General features: G+C 38.8%; 1 protein-coding gene across 1 annotated transcript; it reads right to left on the bottom strand.

Annotated features, from left to right (window-relative positions):
- Positions 1-269: 269 nt before the first annotated feature.
- Positions 270-25726, bottom strand: ankha (ANKH inorganic pyrophosphate transport regulator a). The gene is made up of 12 exons (XM_065294891.1): positions 25347-25726; positions 20776-20992; positions 20326-20444; positions 19722-19805; positions 18860-19030; positions 17447-17581; positions 17264-17356; positions 13566-13658; positions 11890-12019; positions 6396-6519; positions 3288-3387; positions 270-2654 (listed from the first exon to the last, which is right to left on the bottom strand). Exons 1-12 carry the CDS (start codon positions 25437-25439, stop codon positions 2418-2420), a joined length of 1596 nt encoding a protein of 531 aa, XP_065150963.1. The 5' UTR covers positions 25440-25726; the 3' UTR covers positions 270-2417.
- Positions 25727-26471: the final 745 nt, after the last annotated feature.

Below are 26471 nucleotides of genomic sequence, written 5' to 3'. Positions count from 1 at the left end.
TACTTGCACAACAAGCCAGAACAAATGCACAGTATGGTCATTATTTTTATTGGTGGTTTGTTTTGCTTTTGTTTTTTTGTATTTATAAATGACAGATTAACACTGAATAAGGTTTGTTGGATAAAAATAGTGCTTGGTGATGCAGCATTGGTTATTAAAAATGGATATTGTTCTGAATGGACAAGAACTGAATTACGAGAGGTAATACAATTAAACATGACTTAAAAGTACTGAATTTAAAATAAACAGAAATGAATAAAGAACAGCTTAAAAAAACATTTATTTAAAGCATTTGAATGCTTTTATGATTTCAGTTTGTGTATGTGCTGACAGATACAATAGTTTGGCTAAGGAACATCTCTTTTAGTTTTGCAACAGGCAGCTATAAAGAAAGACATTATAATAAGGTAAACAAAAAACATCCTAAAAAATTGTAAATGGCTTTTATTATATGGTCCCAGTTAGTTTAAAAGAGACATGCAGTATGGCTAATACTGGATCAGAAAGGCATGAACATAAATAATCATGAATAGACAAAGGCTAAAACCCTGAATAAATGTGACCCTGGACCACAAAACCAGTCATAGAGTCAATTTTTTATTAATCTGAAAGCTGAATAAATAAGCTTTCCATGTATGGTTTGTTAGGATAAACAATATTTGGCCAGGACACAAATATGAAAATCTGGAATCTGAGGATGTCAAATATTGAGAAAATCACCTTTCAGGGTTCCCACACATTAGTTTACTTCAAATTCAAGGACCTTTCAAGGACTTTCCAGATCCAATACCCTCAAATTCAAGGAGTACACATTTCGACTGAGAGCAAGGTTACATCGTGTTACCTTTTAAGATACATTGTAACAGTTCCCTTTTGAGGGAACTCGCGCTGCGTCACTGCGGTGACACTTTGGGGACGCCTTCAGAGGTAAGTGCGTCTGAACGTGTATATCAAATTCAACCAATGGTGAGGCTTAACGACAAAGACAGGGTGACGCGGGAGCCAGGAAGTATATCACTATCTGAAATATTGCCAAAGACGGCGTTACAGGGACGCAGGAAGTATGGCAAGAGAGATGCAGCGTCTCGTTCCCTTCTCAGTGAACAACAGTTACGTACGTAACCCGAGACGTTTTCATTTCAAACACAACTATGCAAAAAAGCATTTTGGTATGAATCAACATTCGCATACAGAAGATAAAAGCGAACAGTTTAGCACGTGTGCTTAATTTTTTATAAAAATATTATCCTACACTACACAGGGAATAATATGAATTTTTTTGCATAAAATAGATTCAAGCAGTTTCAATGGCTTGTATCTATGTATGTATATTTTCAAAAACTTCCCAGGGCCTTGATTTTTTCCCCCAGATTCACAAACTTCGATTTCAAGGACCTGTGATAACCCTGCTTTAAAGTTGTCCAAGTGAAGTCCTTAGCAACATGTTTTACCAATGATAAATAATTTTTTTATATATTATTTATATAACAGTAGAAAATATACAAAACTTAATTTTATGGAACTTAATCTTAATGGAACATGATCTTTACCTAATAATTTTTGACATAAAAGAAAAATCGACAATTTTGACCAATACAGGCTATTGCTACAAATGAAGAGTTTCGTTGCAAAACTTAAAATTTTTCACAAAACATGTTTATTACGATGCTGTCATGTTATTATTTTGTTTTATGGTGATACTTAGCTGTATTTTTTAAGTTATTAAGGTTTTAATCAAAACAAACCAACTGCAGTTAAATTGATATTAATTGGAATGCACAACCAAAAAATGAGATTTCTGAAAAAAAAAAAAAACGTAGTTATCTAGTTTTGCAACGAAACTCTTCAAATATACCTGCGTGACTTATGGTTTTGTATCCAAGATCACAAATAGTCTACATAGAAGGGTGATCCCAAAAGCGCAATCATTTTGACATTTAGAACGGTTTAAGTTATAACAACTACAAGAATAAACCATTTGTAATACACATAAAAAAGTTGAAGTCACCAGTAGGACTCATAATATACTCCAAGTGTACTAATTGTGCGTTTCAAGGTCCGAGGAAAACGGACAGTATCTCAACTATTTTCAGATAACAGTTCAGTTTCGAATACATCTTGATGCAGTCCTTGCATCAATGACTAAGATATACGACAACAATGCATACATTTGGCAAAAAAGGACCTTTGTAAAACGTTGTGTAAATATGCCTCAGTGCAAACAGATTGCATAAGTGCAGGAGTGCGTCTGTTGTAGACACATGTGCCGATATTTGTCTAATCTGTTCATTCACCCCATTCAAGCATCTGTCGACTGACAGTTTCACTGGTATTTGGGAGTGAAATAGAAACATTCATTTTGATCAGTAGTTATTTTTCAGATCCAATAAAGACATTTGACTGTTTTATCCTTGGATTCATTCATCTTCTCCCATCCTCTCATTCCCATCTTCTTCGGTTTTCTCATTTGGATCTTCATTTGTCCTCTCATTCGCATTTTCTTCCATCCTTTCATTCTCATCTTCATCGATCCTCTTATTTTCATCTTCTTCTATCATCTCGTTCTCTTCTTCAAGGGCATCCAACCTTGAAGTGATCTCATTCATTGGGGAGGAGTTATCTTCCACAACCTTTTTAGGACCTGGGGTTTTCTTCTACAAAAGTAAGAAATAATACTGTAAAATACTGCAGGTACTTCTTGAACATACCATCACGTGAATATCTGCATTTTAACTTCTGATGGAGCTCAGTGAAAAAACAATACTTCTGACTTTCATAAGTTACACTTGAGGTAATGTTTTTGTGTGCATGTTAAAAATCGGCTCTTATCTATTTAACATGCAACTGTGAGTAAGCTATATGTAGCATTTTTATCTGGGTCAATAAATGGTGTGAGTTTGGGGTGAAACCAAGTTTGTGGCAGAATAAAGTCAAATAGGCGGGATTTCTTTCCTTTAATGATGCAGCTAGTTTTATTTCACTTCACCTCTAACTGTAGGACATTACCTTACTGAAAAATCCAGCTAAGGCCAGCATAAGCTGGTAGTTGGTTTTATCTGGTTTAAGGAGGCAGTAGCTGGTTTAAGCTGGTCCTCACAGCCTGGCAAAGTTGGTCAAGCAGGTGGGTCCGCTGGTCTTCGAGCCTGACCAGCTAAGTGACCAAAACACAGCTAGACCAGCAAAACCGGCTAAAACCAAGCTTAGCGACCAGCTTAAACCAGCTTTTGCTGGTCTTCAGTAGGGTAGCTATATAACATTTGTTAGTTTACAGCTCAATGGGTACTCACCCGTTTTCTATATACATAACAGGCACCAATTGCAACCATGGTTGACTCTCCTACAAATCCTGCCAGCAATGATCCGACTCCCAGTGTGCCACCATGTACCCTGCACAATGAAAAAAACTTTAAGAGGCTGTTTCACCTGGTATTAATATGCTTTCTGGTCGATCAGATCACAAGTGGACGACGTTAAATATGGGTGTAAACAGGGTGTAAAGCGTTTTCCACTTTTGCCCACATTCAGAAGTAGTCAAAAACGACCTGAATGCTTTGTGGTGTAGACGCTCATGTGGTCGAATGCAGCCACAAAAGACCACCTACTCTCGACCTATTGATCTTATGTGTGATGTACGAGCACAATGTTTGTCCATCAGTCCTGACTTTCAGCACGAATCAACAGTGTTTGGCACGGTCTGTAGGCTATCACTGATCAAACTAAAGCGGCTGTTCGGCGCCTCTCTCATTGTTGTTTCGATTTGCAACCATGTGAAAGTTGCACAAGCTTATTTCATCAATTGTTCGGATTGCTTTGACTGCGTCCAAATAACCACACCTGCGGTCTTTGCACTTGACCACTTGACTACTTACTGTACATGACGTAAGATCCCAAGCGTACATGTAAAAGTTATTTACCCGATGGGACACACTAAGCAAGTGTAAAAAAAATTATCCAGGTAGTGGCAGCAATTTGCACCAAAACGTAATAGTTTTTTTTTTTTAGGCTACTTAAAATATATATTTTTAAGTTTTTATTTAAATAAAATTAACACATAAACAAAACAATCAATAAATGAGCATTCAAAGATTACTATCTACACATATCTGAAACTTTCAGAAGCAGAAATCTTTGCACCTTTAAAAACTCTTCATTTTGTGCAGGCAACTTTATTAAAGTTTATTGTTTATTCAGTTGTCCCTGAATACAGCATTAAGGCTGTTTTAATTTGATAAAAGCAGTTGCAGATGTTTTTTTTTTACAAAACACATAATGTTTGCACCAATGAAATGTGGAACATTTCCTTTTTACTACCAAAATGTAAAATCCATTCATTAACTTATTAACTTAATTAAAAGTTTCCATGACATCACGTGAGATTTTGGCAAAAGTCTTACATTTTATATCCAGAACATGATGCATGATGGGATACGCTTAGCCTTCAATACCGCTCCAACGCTGTATTCAAGAAAGTGTTGGTTTAGTGTGTGTTAACGTGCTCTCAAGTAGCCAATATCGCAAGTGTTGGTATTTGGAGCCATTGTGCAGCATGTTTACTAACTAGTGCACTGCAGTTTCTTTTGCTTGTGTTTTAACAACTCACCCATAGACCATCCCATCAAAGTAATCAGTCGAAAGTGGACCAAAGAGACGGATTAAAACACCAGGTGTGAACGGACATGCGTCTCTCTCGTACGCAAGTGATCCAATTGACCAAAACACATATTAATACCCGGTGTAAACAGAGCAGATGTGAACAAAAACTAAAATACTAACACTTTAAAATAATGTATCACTGTATTTTATCATTAACATCATCAACAAAAAAAACTGAAGATAAGTGTCTTGTAGGTGACAGTTTGGTTTGCAACATGCTCTACCTGTTTGCATAAGTTATGGAGCCATGATACAAACAACAAAAACATTTTGATGCAACGTGACAGCTAATAAGGTCACAGATATCAGTCTGAGCAGAGAAAAAAGGACATTGATATTTTAAAGCAGTTTTCCTGAATTTGTAATGTATTTAGCATATTCTACAAAATCATTAGACTTTTTAATTTAAATTCAAAGATAATGGGCTCTATCTTACACCCGGCGCAATGCAGCGCAATGCGCGACGCAAGTGTCATTTGCTAGTTTCCACCCTGCGCAATTGTAATTTTCACGTTTAGCGCCGCGTTGTTTAAATAGCAAATGCATTTGCGCCCCCTTTTGCGCCCATGGGCGTTCTGGTCTGAAAACGAGGTGTGTTCAGGCGCATTGTTGGCGCGTTGCTATTTTGAGGCAAATAAAATAGACTACGCCATTGATCAAAAAAAAACCTGGTCTAAAGTCTAAAGTTAATGGCGCAATATGTTTTTTTGTTATTTAAAGAACGCATTAGTAATATGCGCCTAAACGGGACGACAACGCGGGTTTGCTTAACACATACATGAATGCGCAGCAGCACAAAAACGCTTTTAAATATGAAAGATTAAAGGATTGAATGTAAAAGATTATTATTGAGTCTCTTGGACATAAATGAGGAATTATTATGAGATGTTAGAAGGCGCAAAGAGTTGCTTCACCTGTAGCCTGTTAAGTAAATAAATGCTTTGCTTTAAACAAATGCATCTGTTTTTAAATGTTTTTTTTAATGCTACCTCACGGATTTATTGTATATGATGACTCTGTACCTGTGGATATGGTGAGATGAGAAACATTTTTAAGTAATGCTTAAAAAAAACTGACGCTGTCCAAGTGCTGAACCTTGTGGAGGGCCGTTTGTAAATTCTTTATCTCATGTTTGTTACAAATAAAGTATTTTTACAGTACAAACCTTTTCTTACATACTTGTAAATAATTTTTTGATGATATTGGATAGCCATACATTTACAGCAATTAAAAGCCTGCTTTTTTACTTCCATGACTAAAAGAAAACGGGTTTTAAAGGTTTTAATGAAAAAATAACAATTTCAATACAAGTGTAAAACAACACAATTATTTAACATTAATCTTAAACTGGGGATCTTCTTCCTCCGCTTAGTTTTTCAGTTTACAAAGTCCGTCATCTAAATAGGGATTAGACATAGCGCCAGCGCAACAGGCTTTTAAAGGGGATGAGAGAGCTGAGACTCTCATTGGTTTATTGCACGTTACGCCCAAAATACTCCCATTAATCATTAAAAAAAAATAGCGCACAAACCATTTTTCCCGTCGTTAAATTAGCAAAAGTGCATTCGGACACGCCCATTTAGACGTTGCGCTGTGCGCTTTAGACAATGCACTTAGATTGTTAAAATAGGGCCTAATGAGTGTAACAATTATAATGCTGCAATGTGTGTGTTATGCTTGGCATCAGACAAAAAAATGGAAATACAGGTCCCAGACAGGGCGGTCGTAAGGTGTTTACTAACCCCATGTAAGGCAGCACCAAAAGGCTTCCAATGAGCACAATAATACGCAGCACTGAACTGGGTGCCAACACAAAGGTTTTCTTCAGTGTCATTAACCAACCCGTCAGATGAGCTCGAACCGTCACTGCAAAACACACACATCAAAAATCACACAGGTGCGATACAGTACGATATCCAAACAACATATGATATGTGACACTTAATTGAGCATAAAGTCACATGATCCAATTATGCAAATATTGTCAGGATTTCGGTATGATCAACTGCACTTTTGTTTGTTTACCTTTTGTCTCTCACGTGTGCACTCTCTGTCTCCTCCCTTCTCGTTATCCCTGATTGTTTTCACAGCTGTCTCGCGTTTGTCTCTCTCTATTTAATGTCCAGTTGTTTTGTTCTCCTTGCGCGTTCGTTAGTTTCCTCCGGGTGCTCGTTGCCGTGTGTTGATCGGCTCATGTTGGTCTTTGTTTTGTTTATTCCTTTTGTTTCGCCTCCAGGACTCGGCTGAGATCTGTGTGAAGCCCTCGGATCGTGTCTCCTCTCTCCTGCTCTTTCGTTTCTCGGTTGGTCTCCTCACAGCGGATTATATCCTCGTGAATGTTTACCCTCACCCGCAGTCAGCGTGTCTCGTCTTCAGACTAGAGCTGACTTCTTCGTGCTCTCTCGGTACTGTGCCATCCTGTGTACTTTGTGTCTCTCTCTTCCTTGCTCACCGGTGTGTTTTGCTTTTAGACTGGATCCGGTCGAGCGCTTTTTGGATTACTGCAACCGAGTGTCGATTGTGTTAAAGAACACCCCAAGTGGATTACCGCAAACCGAGTGTCGATTGTGTTAAAGAACACCCCAAGTGGATTACCGCAAACCGAGTGACGATTGTGTTAAAGAACCACCCGAGACCCATTGTGGATTACTGCAACCGAGTGACGATTGTGTTAAAGAACACCCCGAGACCCATCGTGGATTACTGATACCTGAGTGACTTTTGTGTTATTCTTTACCTGAGATCTGTGTGGAGTTTGCTCTGTTTCTTTACCTGCTCTCTTCTAATAAATTTTATTTGCATCAGATTCCCCAGTCTCGTTCCTCACAGAACGAACGCGCCATGGGCATAAGGCTCTGAACTGTCCGGTAAAAGGGTCTGCCCGCCGGTAGCTCCGAGAGTATCGGTGGGCGTTTCTCAGATCAACTCTTCTCTCGGATCTCGTACCTTACTGGCTGTCTCTCTCCATCATGATAACCATGTGTTTCACTCGCAGGCTTTGCTGGATTCTGGTGCCGAGGCGAGTTTCATGGACGTTTCTCTAGCTGAGTCTTGGGGCATCCCTGCTGTGCCTCTCTCTGAGAATATTTCTGCATTTACGTTAAAGGGTCAACACATGGCAGAGATCACTCACTGCACCCCCTCTGTAAGTCTTTTTGTTTCTGGCAATCATCGTGAGGATTTAAAGTTTTTCTTGTTACACTCTTCCCAGTCACCCATCATCTTAGGGCATGACTGGTTAACCAAACATAATCCTCACGTTGATTGGCAGAATAGTCTTGTCCTGTCCTGGTCATCGTCTTGTCATGTGTCTTGTCTTGGTCCTGCCCCTTCTGGTCCTGTTTGTCCTGTTTTACAGATTCCTGCGGTCGATGTCTCGGGGGTCCCGGCGGAGTACTCTGATCTTCACCAGGTGTTCAGTAAGGCTCGAGCTATGTCCCTACCTCCTCACAGATCGTATGATTGTGAAATCAAACTCCTCTCAGGTACTTGTCCGCCTAAGGGTCGGGTTTTTTCCCTTTCTGGTCCTGAACGAGAGGCTATGGATAAATACATAAACGAAGCTCTTGCCGCCGGTCTCATTCGCCGCTCCTCCTCCCCCGCTGGGGCAGGTTTTTTCTTTGTTAAGAAGAAAGACGGCTCCCTTCGCCCTTGTATTGATTATAGAGGGTTAAACGACATTACTGTTAAGAATAAATACCCTTTACCTTTAATGTCAACTGCCTTCGAATTACTACAGGGAGCTTGTGTCTTCACCAAGTTAGATCTGCGCAACGCTTACCACTTGGTGCGCATTAAGGAGGGCGATGAGTGGAAGACAGCATTTAATACCCCTTCGGGACACTGGGAATACTCCGTTTTACCGTTCGGCCTAGCGAACGCTCCTGCTGTCTTCCAGACTATGGTAAATGAAGTGTTGGGAGACATGATTAACAAATTTGTCTTTGTGTATCTAGATGACATTCTCATCTTCTCCTCTTCTATGCAGGTACACACCCAACATGTTCGCCTAGTCTTACAACGGTTATTGGAAAATCAGTTATTTGCTAAGGCGGAGAAGTGCGAATTCCACAAGGAGTCGGTTACGTTCTTGGGTTTTGTTATCGCTGCTGGAGAAATTCGTCCCGATCCCGCTAAGATCAAGGCGGTCGCTGATTGGCCAGTACCCGACACGCGTAAGGATTTACAGCGATTTCTGGGCTTCGCCAATTTCTATCGGCGTTTCATCAGAAATTTTGGTCAGATCGCTAAACCCCTTACTGTTCTTACCTCGACTAAAGTAGGTTTCCGTTGGAATAGCGAAGCTCAGAGAGCCTTTGATGAATTGAAGTCCCGTTTCATCTCTGCACCTGTTCTTTCTATTCCTGATCCGGCTCACCAGTTTATAGTAGAGGTAGATGCTTCTGATGTCGGGGTAGGCGCCGTCTTGTCTCAGCGGTCACACATTGATGGGAAAGTGCATCCATGCGCTTTTTTTTCTCACAGATTAAACCCAGCAGAACGTAATTACGACATCGGTAACCGGGAGCTGTTGGCGGTTAGACTCGCTTTGGGTGAATGGCGCCACTGGTTAGAAGGAGCCTCGGAGCCCTTTCTGGTCTGGACGGATCACAAGAATTTAGAGTATATCCGTTCAGCCAGGAGATTAACATCCAGGCAGGCTCGCTGGGCACTCTTCTTTGATCGTTTTAACTTCACCCTCTCGTACCGGCCTGGTTCTAAGAACGTAAAACCCGACGCTCTCTCCCGTCTGTTCGGTAGCTCAGAGCCCGAGCGATCCGAGACCGTTCTCCCGGAGGGGAGGGTGGTTGGGGCTATCATCTGGGGCATCGAACAGCGGGTGAGGGAGGCTGGACGAGGGGTGGAAGTTCCAGAAGGGTGTCCGGTGGGTCGTCTGTGGGTTCCCGAGGCGGTACGTTCCGATGTTGTCCGGTGGTGTCACGAATCCAGGTTTGTCGGCCATCCTGGAGTTCGGAGAACATTGGCAGCCGTCCGTCAACGTTTTTGGTGGCCCACTATGGGTTCTGACGTCAGACAGTTTGTATTAGCCTGTCAGGTTTGTGCTTGTAATAAAGCTTCTCATCAACCACCTGTTGGTCTGCTTAAACCATTGCCCATACCCTCCCGCCCCTGGTCTCACATAGCCCTTGATTTTGTCACCGGCTTACCGGAGTCTGATGGTAACACTGTTATTTTGACTGTGGTGGATCGTTTCTCTAAAGCGGTCCATTTTATTCCCTTGCCCAAACTCCCTTCTGCCAAAGAGATGGCTCAGGTTCTGATTAATCACGTTTTTCGTTTACATGGTCTTCCGACTGACGTGGTTTCAGATAGGGGTCCTCAGTTCATCTCGCGCTTCTGGCAGGAGTTTTGTAAACAGATCGGCGCCACCGCCAGCTTGTCTTCTGGATATCATCCGCAGACCAACGGACAATGTGAACGGGCTAATCAGGATCTCGGCCGTACGCTCCGCTGTCTGTCGTCCCGTTATCCGAACTCATGGTGCCTACAGCTTCCCTGGGTCGAGTACTCTCATAATTCTCTCCCTGTTTCCTCGACTAATCTGTCCCCGTTTGAAGCCTCTCTCGGTTTTCAACCTCCCCTGTTCCCATCACAGGAACCCGATGCAGCGGTTCCGTCTGCTCTAGCTTTTGTCCAAAGGTGCAAACGCACTTGGAGGAGAGCTAGAACACTCTTATTACAAAGCTCCAGACGAATCAAAGCTGCGGCTGACCGTCACCGGCGACCTCCTCCTCATTATATCTGTGGACAAAAGGTTTGGCTTTCTTCCAAGGATCTGCCTCTCCGTGAGTCATCTCGTAAGCTGGCTCCGCGATTCCTTGGGCCATTCAGTATTGTCAAGGTCGTCAGTCCAGTGACAGTTAAGCTTAAGTTACCTCTCTCCCTTGGTCGGGTTCACCCTGTTTTCCATGTATCCAAGGTTAAACCTGTGATTTTTGCCTCCATTAATCCCCCCGTCTCTGCCCCCAAACCCCCCGCCCCTCTACTAGTGGATGGTACCCCTGCCTATTCGGTCAGGAAGTTACTAGATGTTCGCCGCAGGGGCAGAGGTTTTCAGTATCTTGTGGACTGGGAGGGATACGGTCCAGAGGAAAGGTGTTGGGTACCGGCTCGGGACATTCTGGATCCTGGGTTGATCGAGGATCTCCGCCGACGACAGGGTGAGTCCCCTCCCAGGCCGTCTAGTGCCGGCCTTGGGGGGGGGGGGGTACTGTCAGGATTTCGGTATGATCAACTGCACTTTTGTTTGTTTACCTTTTGTCTCTCACGTGTGCACTCTCTGTCTCCTCCCTTCTCGTTATCCCTGATTGTTTTCACAGCTGTCTCGCGTTTGTCTCTCTCTATTTAATGTCCAGTTGTTTTGTTCTCCTTGCGCGTTCGTTAGTTTCCTCCGGGTGCTCGTTGCCGTGTGTTGATCGGCTCATGTTGGTCTTTGTTTTGTTTATTCCTTTTGTTTCGCCTCCAGGACTCGGCTGAGATCTGTGTGAAGCCCTCGGATCGTGTCTCCTCTCTCCTGCTCTTTCGTTTCTCGGTTGGTCTCCTCACAGCGGATTATATCCTCGTGAATGTTTACCCTCACCCGCAGTCAGCGTGTCTCGTCTTCAGACTAGAGCTGACTTCTTCGTGCTCTCTCGGTACTGTGCCATCCTGTGTACTTTGTGTCTCTCTCTTCCTTGCTCACCGGTGTGTTTTGCTTTTAGACTGGATCCGGTCGAGCGCTTTTTGGATTACTGCAACCGAGTGTCGATTGTGTTAAAGAACACCCCAAGTGGATTACCGCAAACCGAGTGTCGATTGTGTTAAAGAACACCCCAAGTGGATTACCGCAAACCGAGTGACGATTGTGTTAAAGAACCACCCGAGACCCATTGTGGATTACTGCAACCGAGTGACGATTGTGTTAAAGAACACCCCGAGACCCATCGTGGATTACTGATACCTGAGTGACTTTTGTGTTATTCTTTACCTGAGATCTGTGTGGAGTTTGCTCTGTTTCTTTACCTGCTCTCTTCTAATAAATTTTATTTGCATCAGATTCCCCAGTCTCGTTCCTCACAAATATAAGTTTAATTTTAATCTTTGACATGACCTTACTCAGTCAATATTAAAGAGAACGGTGTTCTTTATGTAGGATGATTTTATGTAGAAAACAGTCAATCACAAAATTACTTTAGACTGGGTTTTTATCAAAAAAAAAAAAAAAGATAAGAGTACCTGGGAAAGGAAAGAAGCAAAATATTCTCAGTGGAACGATGCAAAGTTTTGCAAATTCCAAGTCCACTCCGATGACATTAACCAGGATGAGCTCCGAAACATGAGGGGTCCAGAATATAATGAAACAAAGCTGTAAACAAAATGCAAACAAAACATGCTATCTTATATAATCTGCATGTCAAAACACCATTATCCAAAACACAAATGCTCACGTCACATGCATTATGTACAGCGCATATTTTTCCCACTCTTTAATAATGCTGTCTGTGATTTTGGATGTACTTGTTTGACTGTGCCTTTGTTAAAAGAGATTCCAGCAAGTCTAGATTGTGCAACTGACCAAGTCTGCTTGACGCCCTGCCCACGGGCATTCCCTACTTCTGGCACAAATATTGAATCTGGCAGAGACCTAATGTACTTGTTTACTACGCAAGATGCTCCACATTTGTTATCCTTTACTTTCCTAACCCCATTCCTGCCCATATGCAGTACAGTACATCCTATTAGTAAAAGTGACACGGATGTCGATCTGAAGTACTTTGTTCTTATGCCTTTCTTTGCAAAAAACAAAACATGAACAGGCTGTGCTGGGTGTGTAGATGGTTTGGGCTTGTTTTTCATCAAAGCGTGTAACAGACCAGGACGTAAATGCACACCTAACCCAGGTTATTTGGCAAACTAGTACATTCATGGGTTTTACAGGATTTAAACTAAAGAGTGTTTCTGTAGTCATGTACGGAGATAATTTATGGAAAGAACCATCAGGATAAAAGTCATAATACATTTTTATGAACTGTTGGAATTTGTTTGTTGGATGGTTTGTTTGGAGAAATGATAGTCGCTGCCAGATTACTTGTTTTTCTTTATCTTTACTATCATTAACAAGAAACATCTTCAGGATGTTTTTCGAGCCATCTTCACTGGGTGTGAAATATCTGCCAACATGTCCTTTTCATTACTATTCAATCCACCTGATAATTACGAAACAGGCATTTACAAGTTATGCCATTGAAAACAAAAACAAACTGCAGAGTTTGGTTGGACATGTCTGAAGACAAGTTTTTAAATGTTTGTTTCTTTACAACATAGATACATTTCTCTACACACCCCAAAATGTCATCCCAACTTTTTTTGTCAGTAAACAAAATGTTTGCAACATCTTTAAACTGCTGACACTGTCAAACTTAACAATGATATTATGCAGCAGTTGAAAATAGTCCCCTTAGTATCTTTCAATAGCAGGGGACTATTTTCGGGCGCTGCGTAATATCATTGCGCCTCCTGCAGCCATGTTACGGAAGCAAAGTCCTTGATTATTACGCCAGAATGAGAGTATAGTTCCTGGCCATATCTGCCTAGAAAATCACAACTTTTAATTTTCTGTCGGTCTTAGTACACAATGTAACTAAAGAAGCGTCAAGTTTTAAATAGAAAAAAATATTGCAACTCTTTGGTTATTTTTTAGCATGATGCTAATGGTCAAATAAGATTCAATGGATTATGCTAAGCTAAGCTAAAAGTGCTAACGCCAGACCCAGAGATCAGCTGAATGGATTCCAAAACTGTAAAAATCAAATGTTTAACTCTAGGGGAGCTAGAAAATGGGTATATTTTAGAAAAAAGTGGAGTGTCCCTTTAAAATCACCTAAGCGTTTAAAGAATTTTCAAAATCTTACCGATAAGGAGAGGAGAATGCAGCCAAGGGTGAATCTGTTGATGTGGGATTTGGTGACTTCTTGACCAGCAGCTAACTTGTTGTTAGGGCTATTCTGTTAAAAAAAATACAGACTTTTTATTATCTAGCAACCTACAAAACAAACAAACAAACAAACAAACAAAACACAGACATAGCTAATCTATCTTTTTTTACATAGCTAATCTATCCTGCTTGTGTGGAAAAACCCGTTTGAAAACAAAATATAGACAAAAGGGAAAGCAATGCTGTGTATCAAAGTATGAGAACCTACAACATGACACCAAACTGCACAACAATGTGGCACTAACCACAAAAACCAAGCCTGTCAGATGAACACCGATTACAAACTACTGTAAATGCAGCACTTTAAGGTACACGCAGGTTCTGTTTAACAAAAATGAAAATTCTGCCATTGTCTCTAAATGTTGACTCTAAACCTACACAAAAGTATCTTTATTCTGCTGAACAGAAAACAAGATATATGTTGATAAATAATGGTAAGCGCTACGTGTGGAACAGTACGTGTATTTGTCCATTTTTGTATATGGATGTCATGGTTTGGTACCAAACAAATAGCCAGTAGTATTTTAATCATATGTAAACCAATTTTTATATGAACTATTACATTTTCCAGACTTTAAAAGTGTCTATGCAATAGAGATGCCTTTACAGATATATTTGAAGAGTTTGGTTCCAAAACGCGACAAATGCCATTTTTTTATTTTTAAATTCTTAATGTTACGCAAAATCCAATATCCGCAGTGTAATTCTGTCATCCCGGTGGGCCGGTAGTGTTTTGAGGCCGCGAGGGCCGGTCTGATAATAGTTATACATTGCGAGTTACCGTATATAAGAACACCGTCTAGTGGCCTGATGTGCGGCAGCTTCCCACTGGTCAAACTGTGCAGCCTCTCTGCTCAACACAGTATATAAAAGTGCTAAACCCGTTCGGCAGGTCCAACCATGTCTAGGCTTTTCAAAAATATATGGGGATAAGTAAGCGGCTACTCCAAATGTCTTAGCCTATTGGCCTTTGATGTTTACAGCCGCCGAACGCCTGTTTATAGCAGTAGGCTACGTATGCGGTAGGATAATAAATGTCTCATATGGCAATAAATTATTTTCAAAGGATCTGTATTGTTACAGTTATTCAAAGATGCACACATTATTCCGCAAATGATTTGAATTAGACGAGAGTATTTATATCGGCAATGAACGTCTCATATAGCGATAAATATCCACACATAACATAACAGCATAATGAAATGAATAAACAGACAAGAAAGCAGGATTGACATGTAAATTGTATTATTATTACCGGAAAAACAGCAATATTACTGAAATAAACTCTGAGGTAAATGCGCCAAACGCACTTTTAACCGCACTAACAAGTCTAAATAAACAATAAAATGGATAAAACATTATTATCTCTTAAAACTTTATATGACAAAAATTATATTTAAAGGAAATGTATTCTTACAGTTATTCAAAGATGGACATATTATTCCATATATTATATATTTTTTTGTTTAAGAGCATGTTCGTCTCTGGCCTCGCTCTGTTATGTAATAGCTGATTGACAGGTGCGAATCCCCGTCTTTCAAACAGGTATGATTTTGTATAGTTACTCCCTTAGGAAAATTAGCCATGATTTTATTATTGTGAAAATGTTTTTTTTTTTTTTTTTGGCAGATTGATTACGATTTGTATTACCCTAGTTTTACTACAAATACCATAGGCTATTTTTTTTTTTAAACAAAATTTCCCGGTAGATTTTTTGGTTCAACTCCGCCTCTGATGGCAGTGATAAACCTGTGGTGGTTTTCTGTGGCGGGGGAGGAAACGTAAGCCATCAACAATCAACATCGAATAATTTACGCAAGAGGCACTCTGGAGAAGGAAAAAATGCCGGCTGTTGCTTGTTCTCCCGACAGCATCAAGCTTCTGTCATGCTAACACAATGACCCCAGGATCTTATGAAAAACTTTCCATTATTTTACTCGAAGTCAACGAAAATCGAGCAGGACCAAAATTTTTTTACAGCTGATCGCTGTCAAAAAAGTTTAGGGACAACGTCCCAAGGATGACAGCAGCAATGACATTGTTCTTAATATGACAAAGTAAGTGTTTTGATTAATGTCATTAATGTTATATCAGTGTATACAACTAGTCAACTAAATAAATATAACATGGCAAAAAGATGAATGCACATTTGTATTTTGATTCAATAGATTTAAAGCATTTATGAAAAAAAATTGTCATGGATTCATGTGGAAAAAATAATCAGTTTTTATAAAAAATATTTGAAATTATGATTACATTTTTTTATGTTTTTATAACCTTAAGATGCTATGTGAAAGTTTGCAACAGAAAACAGTGGTTTTCATTTTGTCACTTTCTTGGTATAGAAAACACGTTTTTACCCAAATTAGCCAAAATGTATTTATTGCGTTTTGAAACCAAACTTTTCATTTGTTTTTTATCAGCTTATGCAAAAGTGAAGGAAGCTGTACACTAATGTAGGCTGTATACTGTATCTCATAACAAACTAATTTGCACTCGTTTTCTCAAAATAAATGAAACCATCTATAGCGTTTGCTATTTGTTGCTTTTTCCGAATCGTGACCTCTGAACTGAGGTACAGTATAACGAACCGCGACTTATGTGTAGTAAGCACACAGTAGATGGTACCCACTGTTGCAAAAATCAACTGTGTGCTAGCTTACCATCATTTAAAATGACATGAGGGTGAGAAACAATGACAGAATTTTCATTTTTGCGTGAACTATCCCTTTTAGTGAGACAAAAAACCCAAACAAGTTGTATCAGGTATTAAGGAAACATTTCCAAAGCCACTGGCACTTAGTTTAATGTTTCCCTGAGTCAGATTTTTAACTATTATGTAATACAGGCACGGAGGAAGGCATATTACGAGGAAAACAATTACACTTGTTAATAAGGCTGGGTGGTATATCGCGTTTTGGTAACATATCTGTTTTTATTCCAAAGTGGGATGTGCGATGAGACAATACCGTCTATATCGTCTATATGATCCTGATTCTTTGCAACAGAAGCTCTGCCAAAATTGTAGCGCAAGGTCAGATGTAAGCTTGCAGCTGTATATTTCAAACAAGTAGAAAAACCCTTAATTTTCATAATACACGTTACATAAGGCTTTGAACACTTAATACAAAACACCAGGATACTTCCTAATCGCAATCGTATATCGCAATTTATCCTAAAATTACAATTTTAGCCAATTTAGCTAAATACCACCCAGCTCTACTTGGTATTGGTCTTGATCTATTGTAAGAATGAGACAAACCAAAAACACAAATCTTAATATAAAAATCAGAAACACAACAAAAGACAGTGAAATAACAAGTTAGGTTCTGGAGAAAGTGTGTGGTGCTTGCCTGTGCATAATTCGCTGTGGCATTGTTAGGACGTCCACGATGCTTGCCAAGCCACTGCTATGCAATTGCTAACATGTTCTAAATGGTTGTTTAGCTCCTCGACAGGTTGCACGATTTGAAGTATCATTCATGCCCGTAGCATCAAAACAACAGGTTTTGCTGCCTTACAATAAAAAAACCCTTAGATAAACGGGTAAGTAACAGAATATGTTGTGATCTCGCCCATGTTTGAATAGCCTCAGAAAAACACATCACAACCTACCTTATCAAAAGCTGGATATACGGCTCGTAGCTCCGTCAGCCAGCCGTAGGGCATGTGACCCACAGGATATGTGGCTGTGAGGACAGCTACCGCCTAGCAACACATATTCACACACAATTCAAAAAGAACAAGGTGTTTTGTGTTATTACTACTGAATCGACAGCGACACCCATGGCTACTCACTTCAGTCGATGCAGCGCTGCCATTAAGATCCCGAGAGACAAACAGATTGACGATGGGTCTGCTGATGCGTTGAGTGGCTAAAATGAGAGCAAGCGGCCACCAAAAACCAAGCATCTTTTTTACTGTGGCATCTCCCTGGAAATAACAAGCAAACAGTGCTGCCATCAACGACCTGAAAAGCTGATGCCGTCATTCGATATGCGTAAAGGGATACTTTAACCAAATATCAAAATTATCCCATGATTTGCTCCCCTCAAGTAATCCGGGATACACATGTCCATCATCTTTCAAATTCAGACAAACACATTTGGAGTTATTTCAGTAAATGCTTTTTCAAGCTTTATAATGGTAGAAAACAAGAATCAGGGAATAACTTCTGACTTTAAAGCCCAAAAGTGCATTCATCTTCACTGAAGTAATCCACATGGCTCCAAGGTGTTTAAGGAAAACACCACAGTTTTTCAATATTTTACTATGTTCTTACCTCAACTTAGATGAATTAATACATACCTATCTTTTTTTAATGCGTGCACTTTTAATGTTTGTACAGCACTTCTTGAATGTGTTAGCATTTAGCCTAGCCCCATTCATTCCTATGGCTCCAAAAAAAGTTTTATTTTGTGCCACCATTCTTACTTGTGTAACTACTCATGTAAAAGTCTTTAAATAGAGAAAACATGGAAGTGTTTAGTGGCTTCTAAATGCATCACTGTTTGGATCCTAAGGAATGAATGGGGCTAGGCTAAATGCTAACACATTCACAAGACGCTGTACAAAGATTAAGTGCACTTTGAAAAAAGAAAGGCATGTATTAATTTGTCTAAGTTAAGGTAGGAACATAGTAAAATATTGAAAAACCTTTAATAAATAACCTTTCCTTTAATAAACATTGCATGTGAATTGTGTGAGTCGTTACCGGAAGCTAGTTATTGTAGTTAATAATATGGATATTTTTCTTACAAAAATCGCATCGATTATCCACAAAAGACCTTTATTAACCCTTTGGAGCCATGTGGATTACTTCTGTGAAGGATGAATGCATTTTTGGGGTTTAAAGTCAGTTGTTGTTCGCTGTTTCCTGTTTTCTCCCATTATAAAGCTTGGAAGAGCAAGGACATTTACTAAAATAACTCTAAATGTCTAACTCTTAAAATGATGGACATATGTATCTCGAATTGCTTGAGGATGAGTAAATCATGGGGTAATTTTGATATTTGGCTGGAGTATCCCTTTAATAAACCCTGCTTATAGTTGTAGATACTGTGTTTGTTTCTTCCTGGTCCAAGCTGGAGTAACAAGCAAAGCTCCACTACTGTACAAGCCAAAAACCAGCTTGCCCTGTTTTTATCCTGAAGGAAAGTCATATAAAACCTGAATGACAGATGGTGGAATATAGCTGCATGATAAATTTACCCCATGTTCGATGCTGGTTGATTTAGGGATGTTGGCGTGGACTTTACAGTAGTAGCCCAGTCCTACGATAGTGAAGCGGACCAGGGCTCCCATATACAGTGAGAGAATGGGAATAAGAAGAGGCTCGATACACTGCAAGTTGCTCTGGAGAAGGATTGCCACAAATATTATCTACAGACGGAGAGAAAAAATAAATGTTGGTTAAAATATGTTGAAAGGCTTTGAAAATGTGCAAATTAATCTTAAAATGAAAGGAATTAATTTTAAATTAGCAGAGATGACATGCATTGCATGCATTTGCATTTACTATTTATAGCTATAATGTAGCAATATATGCGTCACACTGCACCACAAAACCAGTCATTAGAGTCAAATTTTTCCTTTGAAGTATGGTTTGTTATGATAGGACAATATTTGGAGATGCAACTTTTTTAAAATCTGGAATCTGAGGGTGCAAAAAAAATATAAAAAAATAAATTACATTTAAAGTTGTCCAAATTAAGTCTTTAGCAACACATTACTAATGATAAATACATTTTTGATAATTTACTAAATATCTTCATGGAATATGATATACCAATTATTTTTGGCATAAAAACTAAATCATTTTGACCCATACAATTTATAGTTGGCTATTGCTACAATATACCCGTGTGACTTTGTGGTCCAGGGTCACATATATATTTATATATAGGATTTCATATTGTTTTTATACTAGCTGTGTAAATTCAACTCTATACTAAATGTAACATTTACATTGTTTTAGCTTAGGGTACTTTTGGAAGTACCACATTAATACCATGGTATATCTCAGAGTACCATGACATTACCAATAGATACAAGAAATCACTGGTATTGTTACCTGTACAACAACATCAGAAATAGACGCAGAGCCCACCAGCAGGCTGTGCTTGTGCTTTAAAAGGATGCCAGCATGAATCCACGCCTTTAAATCAAATAAAAACAAGCCAGATTCAAAAGATTGAACAAACAAACCAAAATAATCAGATAAATCTAATACACTCTCACAAAAACACGCTAGCCTTTGAAAAGTTAAGTACCTTTGTATGCAGATATGTATACATTTGGTAACAATATGTACCTTTGAGGTACTAATATGCTCCCTTTAGGTACAAAGGTGAGGTTTCTGAAATACACGCTTTTTTACCTTTATTTCTGATTGTGTAAAAAGATGTTGTACCATAATGTTAACCTTTCATTTCCAGCGATGAACCGTAACATAATATGCCATTTCATCCCTTCATCTGGTTTTTCAACAGACATTTAGACAAGGTCATGTGACACACCCTTTCTTTGAATTCATAGTGTTAGATATGCCATAAAAAAGTACACTCCGTAGTATGCAGTATGCTAGCATTCCATTCTGAATCTCTTTTAGTAAACAATGCATTATAGTGTCCACAACCTGTAATTTCAGGTCAGAGATTTTAAGAAATGAACCTTACCATTGCATCTAATATTGGAAATACTGCCAGGTACAAGAAGGCCCTTCTCGTCTTGCTTCCGACTGATTCATCCACATGATGGAGTTTATTTATAATGTAATAGCCCAGATCTGTGTAAGCTGGGGGAAAATATTTTATTTAATTTTACTGCTTTGTGTTTAAATGTCTGAAAGATTATGTGATGCCAGATGAACAATATGTTATGAGTATTATCCACATGACATACTACACATAAAATTTTGGTTTTCATTTCTTGAAAAAAAAACAGCAGAATGCAGTGCGAGATATTCTTGACGTGATATGAAGTCATACAAATTCATAAAAATGCACAATTCAACAGAATCTAAATACGACTTCCATGCAGCAGTGCAACTGAAAATCAAGATTGTCTTCAGAGTGAATGCTCACTGCAATTCTGAATCATGAAAATGTCTTTGAAAACAGACACACCTATGAGAACGTGAAGGATAATAGCAATGACCCCAGCCACGACCATGCACAGGATGGCCTTCATTCGCTCCTTCCTGCTGCTGACGAACACGAGTCCCACGTTTTTAAAGTCGCTCATGGGTCCAGTGAAGAACTTCATAAGCGAATATGCCAGACCATAACTGGCCAACATCTCCACTTTGTCCTCTTTCACAGTAGCTATACCTCTGTTCAAGGCCTGTAAACATAAATAGAGGTTAAATATTTGTAATTGATATGATAATCTTATATAAACTCAGACACTTGATAATAAGTTTCACATTTTTCGAACAAAACCTGAGTGTTACAGTGGGTTTCTAGAGCAAATTAAAAAATGCCGTGATGATCTCAAAACCTAGATTTATTTCCGTCACTTAAAGGTGCAGTGTGTAATTTTTAGAAGGATCTCTTGACAGAAATGCAAAATAATATACAAAACTATATTATCAGGGGTGTATTAAGACCTTTCATAATGAACCGTTATGTGTTTATTACCTTGAACGAGACCTTTTTATCTACATACACTGAGGGTCCCCTTACACGGAAGTTGCCATTTTGTGCTGCCATTTTTCTACAGAAGCCCTTAACAGAAATTTATTTTACTAAGTTGTCTCTGTCAATGACATGTTTGTACGGTGGCGGCTACCGTAGCTTCTCTATGGGGCGGTTTCCCGGACAGGGATTAGACTCGTCCTAGACTTAAACACTTTTAAGAGCTCTCCAAACTGAAAATAACTTGCACTGACATATCTTAAAATACATCAGTGCCCTTTGTTTTACCTCAAAATGCACACAGGTAATGTTTTTAGTAGGGATGCACCGATACCACTTTTTTGGAATACGAATACGAGTACTTGCATTTCAGTACTTGCCGATACCAAGTACTTAATAAAAAAACATGATTTAAATTTACAGGTAACAGCTTTAGTCATATAATTTAACAAAAAAACAAAGGGCTAGTTTTCCAGTTTGTTGTAAACTCTGCCTCTTTGGGCAACAGAAGAGGCATTAACCCCTTACACGCCGCTCAAATATAGACATATCTCAGACCGTGGTATCGATTCCAGGTATCGGGGGACTTTTAACGAGTACGAGTACTTTAGAAAATGTGGTATCGAGGCCGATACCCGATACCAGTATCGGTATCGGTGCATCCCTAGTTTTTAGTAAGGCATGTTTGTTAAAACTAGTTATATTTCCTAATTAAACTAAGGCCTAGTCCTGGATTAAGCTAATCCTGGTCCGGGAAACCACCCCAAAGTGTTTTAAAAGCAAAGGGTGAGCAGTGGACTTAGCCGTTGGTAGCAATTCGCAACTTCGCCACTAGATGCCGCTAAAATTTACACACTGCACCTTGAAAGATAAAATGTCAAATCTTTTTCTTCATCAAGTTGTAGAATTTAAGGTTTCATCTACATCCCTAGAACAAACAGTGAGATGAACCTAAAGCATGCGCAATAGTATTAGTAATGCTTGTCTTGGCATGCAGCTTTAAATATACTATTACTAAATGCTATGTGACTCAAACGTCTTCCTCAATGGAAAAACAGATAAAATGTCTAGAAACAGCCATTTTTATAAACCAAATTTGCATACTTTTAAAAAGCATTTGAAACACACAGTTAAAAATGCTACCGTAGTTAAACCGTAGTTTGTTCCGTCGTTTCTATTTATTATTCTATCAATTTCTATTTTAACATAATCTATTTATATAATTAACAACACAAACCTTCACAGACACATGCACGCAATTATTACAATAAAACAGATAAAGTAGTACAATGCCAAAACAACAGAACAGCCCAGGATTCGTAGAACTAATTTTTATTTTTAACTACCGGTGGAGAGGTCAGAGACAATAAAGACTATAAAACTGATCCTATAAATAAACTCACAGGGTTACACAACACGAATACTGTCCTCTCATTCATACAGTACAGTATGTACACAGACTGTTTAGTCACTGTTCCCTTGGCAAAAGTTAAGGTGCATCCTATTTCACATGTGTGTCCTATTTCTGTGCGTAGAGTAACTGTTCCCAGCAGGCATATGACTGACCTTCAATGTTGAAATTTGGTAGGAAAATGTCAGTTGTTTGTTCAACGTTGAGACCATGTTAAAACAACAATTAATGCTAAACTGTTCTAAAAGGTATATAAAATGCTTAAAAATCAACGTTGAAATTTGGTTGAAATAATGTCAGTTGTTTGTTCAAAGTTGATACAACGTTGCAAAAACAGGTAATGCTAAACGAGTCCAAAAGGTTAATAAAATGCTTAAAAATCAACTTTGAAATTTGGTTGAAATAATGTCAGTTGTTTGTTCAAAGTTGATACAACGTTGCAAAAACAGGTAATGCTAAACGAGTCCAAAAGGTTAATAAAATGCTTAAAAATCAACTTTGAAATTTGGTTGAAATAATGTCAGTTGTTTGTTCAAAGTTGATACAACGTTGCAAAAACAGGTAATGCTAAACGAGTCCAAAAGGTTAATAAAATGCTTAAAAATCAACTTTGAAATTTGGTTGAAATAATGTCAGTTGTTTGTTCAAAGTTGATACAACGTTGCAACAACAGTAAATGCTAAACGGGTCCAAAAGATTAAAAAAATGCTTAAAAATTTACGTTGAAATTTGGTTGAAATAATATCAGTTGTTTGTTCAAAGTTGATACACTGTTGCAACAACAGTAAATGCTAAACGGGTCCAAAAGATTAAATGTTTTTTTAAAAATTTACGTTGAAATTTAGTTGAAATAATGTCAGTTGTTTGTTCAAAGTTGATCCAACGTTGCAACAACAGTTATTGCTAAACGGGTCCAAAAGATTAATAAAATGCTTAAAAATCAACGTTGAAATTTGGTTGAAATAATGTCAGTTGTTTGTTCAAAGTTGACACAACGTTGCAACAACTCTTAATGCTAATGGGGTGCAAAAAGTTAATAAAATGCTTAAAAATCAATGTTGAAATTTGGTTGAAATAATGTCAGTTGTTTGTTCAACACTGATCCCTGACATTAGCCTAGAAATCTAGACGCACCCTAGCGGCCGCAAAATATATTTGCTGCCAGGGTTTAGTCTAGGCACTCACAATACACTTAAAGGCGCTCTAAGCGAATAATGTGCGACGTCACTTCCTGTTGATGTTTGAACTGTTTTCAAACAGACAGAGCGTAGCTAACTCCTCCCCCTCCCCCTCCCTTCCGTGCTTTCATGAACGCGCCCAACCCCCACCCCCAAATCCTTCTTGTCGTTTATTGGCTGGAATACTTTGTTTTGTTTTGTGATGCTAGGTTTGGCCATTTGTTGATATTGCCGTTTGTGAAGCCTGGGCTGTCTACAGAGATCGCGTTTTTTTACAGTTTGATCAGCGGACAGGCAGCAAGCAGATAGTGAGGAGATGTTTCCGGTATGTAACAAAAAATGTTTTATGGTCTAAAACGCTTCAATTCGCTTAGAGCACCTTTAACAGCTCCAAAAACCAAAATTTGGTCAGGCCAATCACATCGTGTGTAGCGTCTGTGGGGCGGGCTTAACATGATGACGACAGAGCTGCAACGGTTCCTACTTGAAAACTTCGTTCTTCGTTGCTCTGATTGGTCATAGCGCTATCCTATTGCGTGCAGAGGCATTTTGAGGGACAACCTTATATCCCGCCCCTTGCATTGAGCCGTTTGTGTGAAGAGTTGCCAGACCTTACATCTTGATGTAGGTCTGGCTAACCAGGCTACCCTGACATTGATTCAATGTTGAAATGCCTGCTAGGTTGTAATCTGTTATATAGATAAACTGACATTTAAAATTTCCTCTGACTTTAATAGCCAGATCTTAGTCTCTAATTCACCGGCCCTTAATTTTTTAGAAAGGAGTGCCAGTCTTGGTAACATGTTATGTAATCAATTTACAGTACTCCTAAAATATCTTAATAAATTGTCTTCTTTTAAACCTATTGTAACGATGTGTTGTTAATCTACGAAGAGATTCCAGATACAAAAAATGAATTGTGTCAGACACTCCTAAAGAAAAAAGCATCAGTAAAACAATGTAAAACTATTACACACCTCTTAGTGAATTCTTTACCTAGAGTGACTTTGTATACACTTCCTAAAAAGTCAAAGATATTCTTTCCTTAAGGGTAGCTACAATGTGTGGTTCAGATCAAAATCATTTGATAACTAACACAACTACACAAATTCTAATCGTTTTTTTTTACAAACAACACAATGAACCATCACCTGTTCCCATTAAAACCACTACAACATCCTTTTGTGTTGTTTTTGTGTTTTATTCCAGAGGTTTTGAATGGGGTTCTACTGGGACAGAAAACATTACACCAATTCCAACACATTACCATTATCACGAAAACCAATAGAGTTTCCATTATAACCATTAAATCCATTAGAATTTCTATAATGGCTTCTATTTAACAGTTAGTTCTATAAACACCACACCAAAGCACCCAATATCATACATTTATAACACAAGCCACCCATCTCTACATCAACAATGAAGTTCAAGTAAAGTGTTGTTGAATGCATAATTCCCCCCAATCTTACCTGTTCTCCAAAGTCGATGGCTATATTAGTGATGGCCAGTGGCAGTAGAAACCGAATAAGCGGCCAGTACGCGGTCCGTGTTAGACAGTTCATTATAAGCTAAATCATTTATTTTAAAGGAATACGATGAATATTAACGATGATCAGCACCAGTCTCATCAGTGCTGCCTGCAGCTGTTTGAAGTTAAACTGGAAAGACTGCTGTCATTGTCATCTGTACCGTCATTCCCAGCGTGTCCGTGCAGAAGGTCACCCACACTGTCATATCATTCACAAGTCAATGCTCAAAGAGACGCATGCCCAAGTTCCACATTTTAATATTAGTATTAATATTAATACTGTACCACGACAGTCATGTGCTGAATGACTGTCGGCGGCTCGCGTCTCTGTTTATTTATTCCCGAGCAGACACACGTGGCGCGTCATCATAACACAAGAGGTGTGTATTACCGCGAGACGTTTTCGAATGTGGTGCTTTTGAATCGCGCTCGCGATACACTAACGTCACAAGCCGATTGATCTGCGCAGCGTACGGTCGAACGCAACTAAATTCTTCCAGCTGTTTATTTTACACGGTGTTTAAATAATACAATAATACACAAAATTCTAAAAATACATACATTTTTTGCTATTATGTATTACTGCGTATGCTAAAAGAATACAGTCAAAGAATGACACGACAAGAAAATGAATACGTTAAAAATACATCAGGTTTATTAAGTCTCTACTGACCTCTGCTGGATGTTTACGATAAAGCTGAATATTAATACATTTTTTTATTATTCTTTTACCTACTTTTTTGTACAGAAAACCACACATCATCCTATCATAAAAATGTGTTGCTTTTTTACTAAAACCAGTGCTTGAAGTAGGAGAAAAAGCTTCTTGTGCACCTTTGACATAGATATTAGAGATAATACAACTCCTAGAGATCTAAAACCCTTTCAAATTCAGATTGACCACCCAAATACATACAGACCACCTACACTACATATCATATTATATATTTAGTAAGGCATAAATAGAGTATCTTCTAAAGAATTATAAAAGTGGTGCAGGGGTGTATTTTGGGTAAAAGCACGCAGCTATAAAAAAAAATATATGTAAGTTATCGGTAATTGAAAG

The sequence above is a fragment of the Paramisgurnus dabryanus genome, chromosome 22 (genome assembly GCF_030506205.2).
Source record: "Paramisgurnus dabryanus chromosome 22, PD_genome_1.1, whole genome shotgun sequence".
Taxonomy (NCBI): Eukaryota; Metazoa; Chordata; class Actinopteri; order Cypriniformes; family Cobitidae; genus Paramisgurnus; species Paramisgurnus dabryanus.
This window is presented reverse-complemented; position numbering and strand designations above follow the sequence as displayed.

Bases quoted from the DNA above. Each gene is read 5' to 3' on its own strand.
- ankha (XM_065294891.1), bottom strand. From the start codon at position 25,439: ATGAACTGTCTAACACGGACCGCGTACTGGCCGCTTATTCGGTTTCTA. The intron at 6,520-11,889 runs GTACTCTTATCT...TGTGTTTTGCAG, and splicing joins TTGCTTCTTTCCTTTCCCAG to TGACGGTTCGAGCTCATCTG. The intron at 3,388-6,395 runs GTTAGTAAACAC...TTCATTGTGCAG, and splicing joins TTGGTGCTGCCTTACATGGG to GGTACATGGTGGCACACTGG.